The sequence below is a fragment of the Amblyomma americanum genome, chromosome 10, assembly GCF_052857255.1.
Source record: "Amblyomma americanum isolate KBUSLIRL-KWMA chromosome 10, ASM5285725v1, whole genome shotgun sequence".
In the NCBI taxonomy this organism is placed as follows: Eukaryota; Metazoa; Arthropoda; class Arachnida; order Ixodida; family Ixodidae; genus Amblyomma; species Amblyomma americanum.
The window spans coordinates 4,818,477-4,831,575 of NC_135506.1; the positions used below are offsets into that span (position 1 = coordinate 4,818,477).

A 13,099-nucleotide genomic window follows, 5' to 3' on the forward strand; every position below is an offset into this window, starting at 1 on the left:
AACAAAGGCACAGGCATGAACTGACCGCATGAATGACTTTCTTCATCGTGATCTCCTCGAGGTCCGCCCCATCCAGGATCTTCCTGATCAGCTCCTTGATGTCTTCTTCCTGGTGTGACGCACAAATTGGCAGCACCGTGAGACGTCATGGGAGACGACTGTCTGGAAGCTGGCGCTTCTACGCCAAATGAGTACCTCAGACCCAAGAACCTTTCTTACCAGAAACAGAGCTCAACACTTGTGTCAAAAAGCCAGTTTCCGCAAGTATAAGTTGAAGGTCTTCGGAATTCCCATTATCCGTCAAGTTCTAAATAGGTGTGTCATTGCCAAATGGGAAAGCCGAACAGCCATCAAGTTTTTTATTACCTAAATGCCAAGCCCTTACGATGCCACCACCAACAAAAACCTATAGTTTTGCACATACACAAACAGCCAGCCTGCATATCTGACCTGAATTTATCGCCATTAGTACTGAAACTTGATGACGAAGTAACTTGATGACGACATCTTAGCACACTACACAAGTCCAATAGATGAGCTTGGTACACTTACTGCAAACACCAAGATATAATAAAGAAAACCCACCATAGACAGCCAAATTCATTATAAGTGGGCTCAAGCGCATTGCATACATGAACTGGCAACTATCCGTTCTTGACACACAAACTACACTTACGTAATGTACACACAAATAACGGTTTGAGAGCTACAGAGCTACATGTTAATGAAATTGATTTGCTAAGCTGAGTAACTCTTGCAAGGAAACTTAAATACAACCCAAGCCAAACTTTGCACCACGCGACAGATCGAGCATTCCCGTAAAGCTGGTGGCGCGGCACCAGCAGCCGTCGCGAAACGGCATCCCGCAACGTGCAGAATCTGAAACCTTGACGAAATAAATTTGCTTCTGAATGTCTTAAAGGGCAAGATGAGCAAAGAGCACATATCGTTTGTTAAGGGCTGGCTGCAGTCATAGTACCGTTGTGAGATACAAATGCACGCCGCAACAGCGGGGAGGTCGCAGTGCAAAGGCACTCGTCTCAGGTTCCAGCTTCCCCACCATGCCATCTGTTCGCTGGCAACTTCCTTTTTCCAAGTGCAATTATGTCAACGGGAAATGGTGCTCCCACAGAACTCACTGAGTGATTTCTAATTAGCCTTGGTACCACAAAAATATGCCGAAAACGTTTTCCCCCATTTCACAAAACTGCATTTTTGACACATTCACAATTTTGGAGCAGCGATATCTCCAGTTCTAAAGCAGCTATCACTACAATTCTTTTCGAGCTAGAAAGAGAAATGCACAAGTTGTGCAATAATGCTAACTTTAGACCACTGGTTCCTTTGGAAAATTTTCTAAATAAATCCTTTGTCTCAGCGATCAAAATGAGCTTTCCCTCTGTCAAGTTTGACCAGCTGTAACTTTCGTAGAAGTCGTCCTAGAATGTCCATTTATGCCTTAATGCACTCCTTGGTGACTCTAGATCATTTATAAATAGAAATCTTGTCCACAAGGTCTTATGTTTATTAACCAAGCTTCCTCCAAACAAAAGACATACTTTCCATGACAAATCTAGAACTGTCTGCTGCGGGAGGAAACCGTTTGCAGTTTTGGAATCGGCACATGAAATTGTACAAACAGTGAAAATTTGGTGCAAATCTGTCCATAAATAAAGAAAATAGTTCTAAGAGGGGTGTCATCCCTTAACACCAAGAAGTCTGAATGTAAGGCTGGTCTATTTGCTCGCCTAAGAGCACAAACAGAGATGTGCACGCTGATGTGGAAAGCGAAGACAACACATCTCACTACAGCAGCCATCCATGCACAGCTGGCATCCAAACTGTGCACAGTAATCAAGAAGTCCAATTCAGGAGCTTTTTTTTTTTTCTTGCGACGAACCAAAACTCAAGCTTCAATGGGAAATTTGGACTAAAATGCTGGCATCCAACCAACGATCAGGAGCACGTCCCTTTGCAGCGTGCCTCATCTTGCCTTGCAAAGTTCGGATTGCGTTCAGTTTTAATCGTTATTTGGATTTTCGGACATTATGGGAAACTTTTAGCTCCTTCGCAGGTTCAAAGCGATGCCCAGGACTACCAATTTGAACCGCCATAACGATTCTTTGTGTCTATGCATGTATTCGAGAAATGAGTGTTTCAGCATGTGCAACTGGGAATAGTAGCAGCCTTCAATGCATGCTACTAGATGACTGTGCCATACAGAACAGCTCCCATAAAAACAAATTAGAGCTCACTGTGGGCTCTGTGCTGTCAGTGGCCTTGCTTGGTGGAGCCGCCGAGTCTCCCTTGCCGTCCGTGATGGGCTTCTCATCTGCTTCGTCCTCCTCCTCTGATTCTGCATGGGACAACAGCAACTTACCACTACGCCTCCCTCCAAACGAGAACCGCACTAGACTGGTTAGGAAAAGGTAGACACGAAGGAACAGCTAGCCAAACAAAGTGCACATTTCTTTCCATCCGCCTTCGTTTTTGCGCAGTTTTCCTGGACAACGAGAAACGAACTAGTCCCATCTTTGCCACAACTTCAATGGATGCACAGCAGCCAAGGCATGCTCCGGCTGCCACAGTAATGCATTGTAGGGCAAATGTTTAGGGGAATCCCCCAAGGTGGAGTAGATTTGTAATAAGGGAGTAATTACTCAGTGCCATCCACCCAAGCGCAGCCGTATGGCTACAAAGAAAAGCTATGCAGCTTTCTCAGAAACTTCGTAGTTAAAGAAACATTTGTCCTGGTCCGGAAAACTGTCCAGGAAGGCGAAATTTTATATTACTAATTTCCGCTATATCTAACTATATTACAATTTTTTACCAGTTCGCTATAACAAGGTTTCACTGGACCTATCAAAATGACAATATAAATGTACACGCCTCCTCTTATCATGACATTCAACTGATGCGTTCATCAATGCACAAGTATTATGCTCAAAGAAAGGCGTAGCATTTCGACAAAGAGAGGAGAGGATAGGACGGGTGCTACACTTACAACTAAATAAAGAACTTTTTCTTTTGCTGGCTGATCTTTTGGTTATTACTGTTGGTCTTTTCTTTTTGCATTCTTTCAAGACCTGCGCATGCGTGTTGTTGCCCAGTGAGGGGATGTTTTTTTTCGTTTTCAATGAGTTGCAAGTGTAGCACCATCCTGTCCTCGCCTTTCTTTGTCCTGCTGAAACGCTGTATTTCGTTGAGTGCAATGTCTCACCAACTGGCCCCTCAGTATGCGCTGTTAAATGCACAAGTAACCGACAAATTTAATTTGTTTGATTGTGCACTACCTAGTATGCTATTAGTCCAAGTATTATCTCTGCTGCTCTCGGAAAGACTAAGTTAACGACGCAGTCAAGGTGCCCGTGGGCAGCTTTTTCCACAGCCCTTTCATGCATTTTGTATACATGGAAAATAAGCATTTGATTTGAGGTCTTTTTTTTATTTTTGTCAGTGAGGACTGAGAGCTCGAGGGACCGCGTGTACACAATATAAGACAATAGGAGAGGTTGTCCAATAAAGGTACAGCGTTGCTGTTTGCATCGGTCATCTTTTTTTTTTTGCTTTGGTTGGTTAACCAAACATTTTTGCGGTCCCAATGATTTGAATTGATCAGGCTTTACTGTGGGGGCGCGAGCGCGGCACCTCCGTACCTGCTGCTCGCACTACACGCGTTGCATCCGGCGCGCTGGCGTACACAAATAATAGGAGGGCGTTCCGACTTCTGCGACTTCCGGAATGTCTTCGAGCTCTTCCTTACTTGCATTATATGCGGATGAGAACGTTTTTTTCCATTTTTGCTATCCCGGAATTACAACTCGTAATATAAGAGGGTTTTTACGGTACCAAGAGAAATGAACTGGAAGTAATGCGAGTCTGAACTCACGGCACCACTCTACTCTGTGTAAGCTGCAATGGAGAAGATTTCCTTCCCGCTCCACACAAATAACGCAATTAAAGCCTTAAAAAAGACACACTGTTTTACTGCACGAACTGAAGGTAGGTGTGGTTAAGAAAGAAGCCATGGCAGGCAAAAGGACTGCCACTGTGCTCACAATAGTCTCATGAATACGTTAGAGCTGTCACCAATGGGCCAGAAATGAGAACAGTACTAAAGCAACCTTCACCAAGAGGATCCCTTTGAAATGGACACCAATGAGTCAACATTTAAATCCATGGCGAACACCCACTCACCTTGCTTCCTCCTAGCCTTCTTGGCAGGTGCAGCTCTCTTGGCTGGCTCAGCCTTCTTTGGGGCTTCAGCTTTTTTTGCGGGATCAGCTTTCTTGACAGGCTCGGCTTTTTTCACAGGCTCTGCCTTCTTAGCAGGCTCAGCCTTCTTCACAGGCTCGGCCTTTTTTGCAGGCTCGGCCTTCTTGGCAGGTTCAGCCTTTTTCGCCGAATCCGCCTTCTTTCCGGGGTCTGCCTTTTTTGCAGATTCTGCACCCCTCTTCGGAGTCTCGGCCTTCTTTGGGGGTTCTGACTTCTTTGATTCTTCTTCCTCCTCCTCAGACCCGTCCTCTTGGTCTACCTCATTCTTTTCGTTGGCCTCTTCTTTGGACTCGTCCTTTTCGTCCGACTCATCCTTGTTGTTGGCCTCTTCCTTGTCATCAGACTCATCCTTTTCGTCCGACTCGTCCTTTTTGTCAGACTCCTCCTGGTCTTCGTCCTCTTCTTCCTCCTCGGACTCGACAACCTTCTTGGCTGCTGCCTTCCTCTTCTTGGGGGCGGGCGTGCTTTTCTTGGGGGTCGGCTTGGCCTTCTTCTTGGCTGGCTTCTCGTCTTCCTCCTCTTCACTCTCCACTGAATTCTGCAGAGAGAGATAGACAACACTTCAGTGACTGTCAAAACGAAACCATCGAGAGGCGCTTCATCTTGGTGCACAACAGCCGACAAGAGTCTGAGGCACTCACTTCCTCCCGTATGTTCACCTCAGTCTTCGCGACCATCCTTGCGTATGAAAACAAACCACAGTAAAATCTATATACGAATTTCCAAAATTTCATGCCTGGACTGCATTGTGCACAATGTGCGGAATTCCGGATGTTCTGAACTCTCTCCCGCACCACTAGGGATGATATGAATGTGCGAGACGCAACTGTAACCTCGAGCATCAAGTGCTGCCTGTACATCACTAACACTGCGATCGTTAATCGTCACCGACGAGGTGATCAATAATCGTGTCATACACACCATGAGTAGCGAGCTGTGGCCGCATGGCCGTGAATAAATCCAGTCAGCCATAAACAGATCTGCATGAGTGCATTTTCTATACTTTTGCATACAAATTTTGTCCATTTGGATGATATGAATTTTTTTCGCACCCCGAGAGATTCGTATCATAGAGACTCTACTGCACTTTCACCTCGCGCAGAATGTGAAGGGCTTGCTGATGCAGAATTGGTTCACAGCAAGAATCGAAGCACTACCCGTGGCTGCGTCACTTGTTTTGGTATTGGCGAAGTGAGCTGTAAAGCGGATGCGACGAAGGCCCGACTCTGGCTTATATCCGTGCCACACATGCAGAAGAAATGGCAGTAAATGCTTTGAAGTTTTTTTAATGTCATTATATTCGGAGTTGGCGCTACACGTCGATATTTAATGTCATCAAAGAGAAATCATGATGACAACGCCTGCAAGGCAGTCAACAATTTTACCTGAATATAAACAGTTCTAATGACCACAACAGCTCGACAAAGTCAATCAAATTTAATACACAGTAAAACCTTAAACCTTGTTAATTTGAAGTCATCGGTACCACGAGAAATCTTCGAATTAAGCAAGTTTTCGAATTAACCGAACACACCAAGATATACAACTATGGCAAAAAAATTCGTTGCAGGAACGCGTTACATTTATTTGGCATAAATTGAATTACTTAAAGTAATCAGAGATGCTGGTTTGCCACGTCCGGTAGTTTGTGGCTCCGAAGGTCATGTTCTCGAGTTGGTCAACTAGTTGAAACATTTCAGAACTTCCCCCGTGGCACTCAACATAACTGTGGATAACGTTCAGCGATTTGATAACTTCACCGACAGCAGGTGCACGGGGAGGCTCGTCAGTGTCGTCATCGCTATTGTCACTGTTATCGCGCATGTTCACAACAGCAGTAACGTCACACTCCAAGTCCAAGTAGCCTGTCTGCTCATCACTCTCAAAGTTCAGATACTTGGCGAAGCTGACTGCGTTGGAATCACCCTCCTCTGCGCAGAGTGCACTGATGCGGTCGCAATACTCTGCATCGGCATCAACAGTTCTTTCACTGGAAAAACCAGCTTGTTCAAAACACCGCCTGATCAATGTGGGCTCCACTTGTTTCCAAGCGTACACCATGAGGCATATGGCTCCGAGGAGGTCGATGGAGTACTCCTTGCCATTGTCGTAGCAAAGGAGCATGCGCTTGAGCAGGTGGTGCCGATTGTATGACGCCTTGGTCTATCGGCTGTGAGATCAAAGTGGTGTTCGGAGGTAAAAATACCATCCTGATGGCCTGGACGTGGGATTTCAACACGTGCCGGGCAGTTGTCGACAACAAATAGGACACTGCTGCCCGTGGATGCGAACTTGCGGCCAAGTTGCCACACATACTCCTCAAATATTTCACCTGTCACCCAGGCTTTCTAATACCCCTGCCACATGGCAGATTTAAAGTCATTCCCATCGAATGTCATTCGCTCGACTTAATGTCATTTATTTTTGCACGCTGCAACACGGCCAAAACTAATGTCAAATGTCATTTTGAAGTGATGGCAGTTGCAGTGGACAAACACCGGCGCAGAGACAATATTTCAGTGTATGTTCCAATGTGTTGCAAAGGTTGAACAAGAAACAGGGTTAATAGCCTTCCTGCGCTTTTCAATGTCTTTTATGCATATCTGCATTTGCGCTAACTTATGAATCACGGCTATCCATGACGCGTTCAATCCAATCCAAAGCAAGGTCAGTTCTCTAGCAGTATGAAAATGGCAGACCACAGGACGGACGACGCACCTGCTGAGGAAATGGACTTGCGACAGAGGCAGCAGATGGTTATTGCTGCTCTTCTGTGCTTACGAGCGCAGCGCTGTACCAGGCTAGCTCAATGCCGAAGCAAGCTAGCGCAGCTAAGGTCGGCCATACGCTCCCAAGAGGCTGCTACAAACGACTTCAAGCAGCAACTCCGTGCCAATGCCGTCGCGATTTGTGCTGCGATTGCCGCAAGCTTGCCAGCAATGCAAAGAGAGCGATGGGCCTTTCAGCGCAACGAAAGATGGTTTGAGGACATATTGCCGAACCTGGGCGAATCTCACTTTCGCCAGTCGATCCACGTCACACCTGCCACAATCCGCTACGTTGTCAACGCGCTGCAGTGTATTGAACGTGCGACCACGAACATGCAGGAGGCCATCCCGGTGGAGAAACGTGTGGCGATCGGCCTTTACCAGCTATGGTCGAGCGCCAAGGACCAGACAATCGCGCATCTGTTCAGTGTGAGGCGTTCCACTGTGAACATCATTAGCAAGGAGTTCTTTGCTGCAGTGATTGAAATGCTGGAGGCGCAGTGGATCCGCATGGTCAGCCGTCAAGAAATGGCAGATCATATCCGCGAGTTTTACGCTGCAAGTGGCTTCCCACAAGCAATCGGTGCCTTGGATAGGTGCCACATTCCAATCTCGCCGCCACAAGAACATGCTGCTGACTATTACAACTATAAAGGATGGTGTCTTCCGACTGTTTTGTTAATTTCAAACTTTATCTAGACAGGAAACTACTGACATCTCAAAGTTTTGAATTTGCAGTGGATAAAGTTCACAATGCTCAAACAGGAGATCAACTTGTTTCAGGTTATGATAACTGTAGCGATTCCCGCTGTCCAAGCATTGAAAAAAATAAAGCATACCACTGGCTGCTACACACAGTGTTTGTCAGGCAGGCACGGCATCATACTCCTGGCCATCATTGATCACAGATACCTCTTCAGGTACATAAACATTGGGAGCCCGGGAAGATGCCACGACACCTTTGTGTGTGGCCGGTCAAAACTGTGCAAACGCATGGAGAGCAACAGCTTCCAGTCACCGGTGTCTGTGATCGAGGGAACGAAAGTGCCACCGGTGGTTCTTTGTGACCAGGCGTTCCCATTGTCGGCAAACTTGTTGAAGCCATTTGCAAATGCCTCGGGACCCCATCAAGCGGCTTCAACTAAAACTAGTCAAAAGCAAGGAGGATTGTAGAGAACGCAATTGACCGCTTGAAAGCTCGCTTCAGGTACACAACGAAGCGCATGGAATGCAAACTGTCAACAGCGAAGCGGGCAATCAGAGCCGCATGTGTCCTTCACAACATTTGCGAGGCTCTGAATGACCCCATGGAACGGCAGTGGGTGCAAGAGGCACAACAGTTCAATGCGCTGTACCCATAGCCTGTGCATAGCACTGATGCAGACAGTGGCCACGGACATGAAGTAAGGGCAGCTCTTGCCACCTATTTCAAGAAGAGGAGCCAGCATGTTCAGTAAAGGTCCCACTAATGGCAGAAGTGGTCTGTGCAGTGTGGTGTATGCAAGAATACTGTCTGCACTGTTTAACTCCAATTCTTACTGTATAATAAGAAACCATCATGAAATATGAAAACAAGCAATGTAGCAGCCACTGTTCCGTTGTGAGGTGCACCATGAATCCTCAGGGGATTTTTGAGTGCAGTGCGTCGACCGCGTCGACAGCAGAGCGCTGCGCGTGCCATTCCAGTGTTGCACGTGCACACGTGAAACACTGGAATGGCAGCTAGGTACAGCGCTCCGCTGTCGACACACCGCACTCAAAAATCCCTTGAGGATTCGATGTGCTCCTCACATCCGTTTATTTCTTGCACAGTTCAGCCAGAACAGAAATCAGTTTTTCTTCTCTCCCAGCCGCTTTGTCTTCCCTTAAATTGGCTGCTTCCTGTGCCTTTATTTCGCGCTCCCTGAGCTCCAATTCTTTCTGTTTTGAAGACACGTATGCAAGGCGCAACTTTTGTTGCTCCTCAATCAGTTGACTGAGGAGTACTTCTTGTGACATTCTTGGGCGTGTGTTGACAGGCCGTCGGCAACTTGGCGAGCGACTTGCTTGAGCACTTGACGTAGGTGGCCATGAACACGAACTTCCGGTGTCAGTCTCAAGGCTCCCAGAGCTGGACGGCTGCAGTGGTGGCGGACTGCTGTTCTCTGGCTCATCCTCCAAATCTTCTTGGCCATGTACCACACTATGGAAAAGCTTGAACAATGAAACAAGAAACAAACATCAGTATGCACAGTATAAAACAATGTGTGCGAGCTGAGAAGCACGGTGCTAAGTGTGCATGCCACACGTACTGTGCACATCATGTGAAATAGAGCATAACCATAACAGTATGAGGACAACCTTGCTTGCCAGACATACATCTAGTAAGCTGTGTAGCATATTGTGATAACATTACGCAGAACTATGTATAATGATCTAGCACAATTACAACGAAAGCAGACTGTATTGATGTATTGAGTACGAAGTGCAATTATTTTTTTCTGCATTAAGTGTTTTAACTAAACATGTGGCGTCCTCAAATGAAAGACTGGCAAAGAAAGATACAGCATCATAATTATGCTCATCCAGGGAACAGATATATAGTCTGCACTATATTTTGTTGCAAACAAAACTAAAAAGTCATGTGTAGCACCAGTACCATTTCAATAGCATAAATGCATGGCGACAATTCACAATAGGCCTTGTAAATGCAACGGTATTTTTCTTACTTCTCCAGCAGTGGCCTCCTGAGGACAGCCTGCTTCTTCTGCCAGGCTTATGTCATTAGCAGGCAGTGTTCCTAGGAACTTTTGTATGTCCCAGTAGAACTTCCAAATTATTCCACCCTGCCCTGTTTTTTTCTTGTTCAGCTCCCAGTTTTAGAGCTTTGAAGTAGCGTTGAATGGTACAATTTCGAAGAAAATGAGCAGCGCGTCGTAAGAGCATAAGCCACTCTGACATATGAAAAACAGAAGTCGGCACACCGTCACGTGAGTAAACGCACGAAAAAGGCAAGTGTGACTGCGGTTATGCAAGTTCAACTCGCCTGCTGACGCCTTACGGTGCAAACCTATATTTGATATTTGAGGTTTAAAGTCTCAAAGCCACATGGGCTATAAGGGACGCTGTAGTCAAGGGCTCCGGCTTATTTTCGACCAACAGGGGTTCTTTAACGTGCATTGACATCACACAGCGGGCTCCTTGCGTTTCGCCTCCATCAAAACACGGCTGCCACGGCCGGGACAACGCCTCTGGCCAGGATCAAACCCGCGTCCTCGGGCTCAGCAGTCAAGCGCCCTAATAACTTATCCACTTCGGCGGGGAGGTTTGGTTTGGTTTATGGGGTTTTACGTCCCAAAGCAACTCAGGCTATGAGGGACGCCGTAGTGGAGGCCTCCAGATATTTCGACCACCTGGGGTTCTTTAACGTGCACTGACATCGCACAGTACACGGGCCTCTAGAATTTCGCTTCCATCGAAATTCGAGCGCCGCGGCCGGGATCGAACCCGTGCTTTTCGGGTCAGCAGCCGAGCGCCGTAACCACTGAGCCACCGCGGCAGCTTCCAGCAGCGGGGAGGACTGGCGCAATAAAGGCGGCACTTTTGGTTACGATGACAAAACATACTGCGGCAAAGACGCGGCTATTTCAGTCCACATCCACGAGCTGATTGTGAGAAAAGCTCGAGGCTTGCGCGCGGCTGCATCTGGCCAAACATCTCGAAAAAGACACAGTGCTTACCTGTATTTGTTCCCCAGATTTTCTATCTTCGTCTTGATAGCCTTCAGCGGCTTGTCAATGCCCTCAGCACGGAGGGGTTCCTCCATGGCCGCATAAACTTTTGTGTTGCGCTTTGTGAGGCGGAGGTCGCAGAGGTGGTCTTGCCAAACTCTTATGAGCACAAAAGTCTCGGACTTTGTCCACTGAGCTCGGTTTCTACCGCTTTCGGCCATCGCGCATCCACAATTAAAACAAAATCGAAAATTTCGCGAACAGCTGCTGGGCACCGTGCTGCTACAGCAAACATGCGACAACTGTCACAGCGACTACTGCATCTGACAGCATGGACTGCAGCTACCAAAACAGCAAACAAACATGGCCGCCCGACCACTTGGTTGGCTGGTAGCGAGAGTAGTAGTGCTATTTTTGCAAAGCTATTCATATTATTTCGCACGAATAAATAAACAACTACAAAGTTAAGCGAGAAAAACAATATTAAGAAGCTTCAGACACTTTAGTAATTAATTATTAATGGATATTCTCACCAAGTCTCTGGTTCGAGAGCTCGGAGATTGCTGGGGAGTGAGTTCCGTAAGCTCATTCGATACCTAATGTCGATTTCATCGAATGTCATTCGATGGGAATGACATTGAATTTGCCGTGCGGCAGTGTGAATTACTGTGCCTGTAGACGAGTTCATCCTTTGGCGGCAGCCGCGCATTTTTGAAGCAGCAAGGCTTCCCCGTCTTCCCGACAACTAGTAGCGGCAGCTTGTTCGCGCTGAACAGCACAGTAATCCTGTCCTTGGCCTGTTTTCTACCGCTGATTGCGGTGTTCTTCACTGCAAATGTTTTTGTTGGCAGCATCTTATAAAAAAGTGCAGCCTCGTCAAGGTTGTAAACGTCATCTGCACCGTATTCGCTAAGCAGCAGCGCCAAAGTGCGCTTCTTCCAATCCTCGACAACGCTCTCGTTAGAGCTGCCGCTCTCACCACAGACGGTCAGAAACGTCAAACTATTACGTTCTTTAAAATGGCAAAGCCATCCGCTACTACACTTGAATTCTTCGTGCCTAAGTTGCAGAGCCAGGTCGTCGGCCTTCTCCACTGGCTGCATCTGCTTCCTGCAACCAGCGAAGCAGAGCAGATTCCACATCTTGATATGCGGGAGCCCGCACTCGTGACCGCTTCGAAGAATGTGTCTTGCCATAGACCTCTAGTATCTTCGACTTGTTGCTCAGTATTGTGGACAACGTCGAGAGGGGCACGCTGTGCCTTTTAGCCAACTCAGTCTAGGAACAAGCGTTCTTGCCTGCTTCTTGGATCAAGCAGAACTCCTGCTGCAGCGTTAAAAGTCTTGTACTTCGGCATTTCGTTCACTGTACGGTCACAAAGCTAGCGCTTCTGCATAGCCCCCCCCACCCCCCTCTTCCAAAAAAGCAACGGCACAGCAGCCAACCCCTAATCGCCGCACCCAACACAAAGAGATGGGGCAAGAGAGACCTGCGTGGCAGCGTACTTGCAGTGTCGGAGGCACGGGGGAAAAGCGGTTGTGGTGCAGAACACGTGCTGCCGCTGAAGCAGTGCGAAGAGAGGGTGAAGCATGCCGTGGGATGGAGTGGAGGCGAGATCACGTGACAAAAATGGATATGCCCACCGCGTTGCAGTGAAGCACACCTTCTCCTCTGCAGGTGTGTGTTTTGGCAGTCTGCGAGGCGCAGTGTGGACCCATTTTTGCGCTGAGAGTGCTCCGGCTGGGGCGCTTCGTCTATAAATAATCGCCACTGCAATGTGACTTTGCCTCGCAACCTCACTGGGCCGCCGTTTCGCCGGATTGGTGGCGAAACATGGATCAGGCATTACCGCATAGCACCCCAAATTTTCGAATTAACCGGGCTGGCACAGGCCACCTGTTCGAATTATCCGGCCAAATTTACATTGAAAAATACGGGACCGCAGAAAACCTTCAAATTATCCGGGATTTCGAACTATCGAGGTTTTACTGTACTGTATAAACACGTGTAAGGATCACACCTGTGTACGGACTGCACCCTGTTTTTCAGAAGGAATGAAATTTTCACGTTCAATTATTCAAACCATTTTCCGGGTCCCACGGAGTCCGAAAATTGGTTGGCAGCCACAAAGACTCATGAGAAGTCAAATGTTTTTAATGGGGTATTTTCACACTTGCAATCCCATTGGCACAGCGAGGAAGATAAATGTGAAACATAAACACTCCCACACTTACCTCCGCCTCACTCTCAGACTCCTCCTCGTCCTCGTCTTCGTCATCGGCTGGCCGCTTCCGCCCTGCCTTCCCCTGCAAGTTCAAGCCTGATAAGCACAGACTGCCAACACCA

At 47.4% G+C, this 13,099-nt stretch overlaps 1 protein-coding gene across 2 annotated transcripts in view; it reads right to left on the reverse strand.

The window, feature by feature from the left end:
- Positions 1 to 13,099, reverse strand: part of LOC144107969 (uncharacterized) — a 29,624-nt gene that overhangs the window by 8,436 nt on the left and 8,089 nt on the right. Inside the window, exons 7-10 of one of the 2 annotated variants that reach the window (XR_013309446.1) lie at positions 12,988 to 13,059; positions 4,198 to 4,813; positions 2,256 to 2,356; positions 26 to 178 (exon numbers count right to left, since the gene is read on the reverse strand). Coding sequence is in view for 1 of the 2 variants with exons in the window: in XM_077641226.1 (XP_077497352.1) it covers positions 26 to 109; positions 2,256 to 2,356; positions 4,198 to 4,813; positions 12,988 to 13,059 (873 nt within the window). In the remaining variant the exon portion in view is untranslated. The remainder of the gene's footprint in view (positions 1 to 25; positions 179 to 2,255; positions 2,357 to 4,197; positions 4,814 to 12,987; positions 13,060 to 13,099) is intronic. The other variant, XM_077641226.1, reaches the window with a different exon arrangement.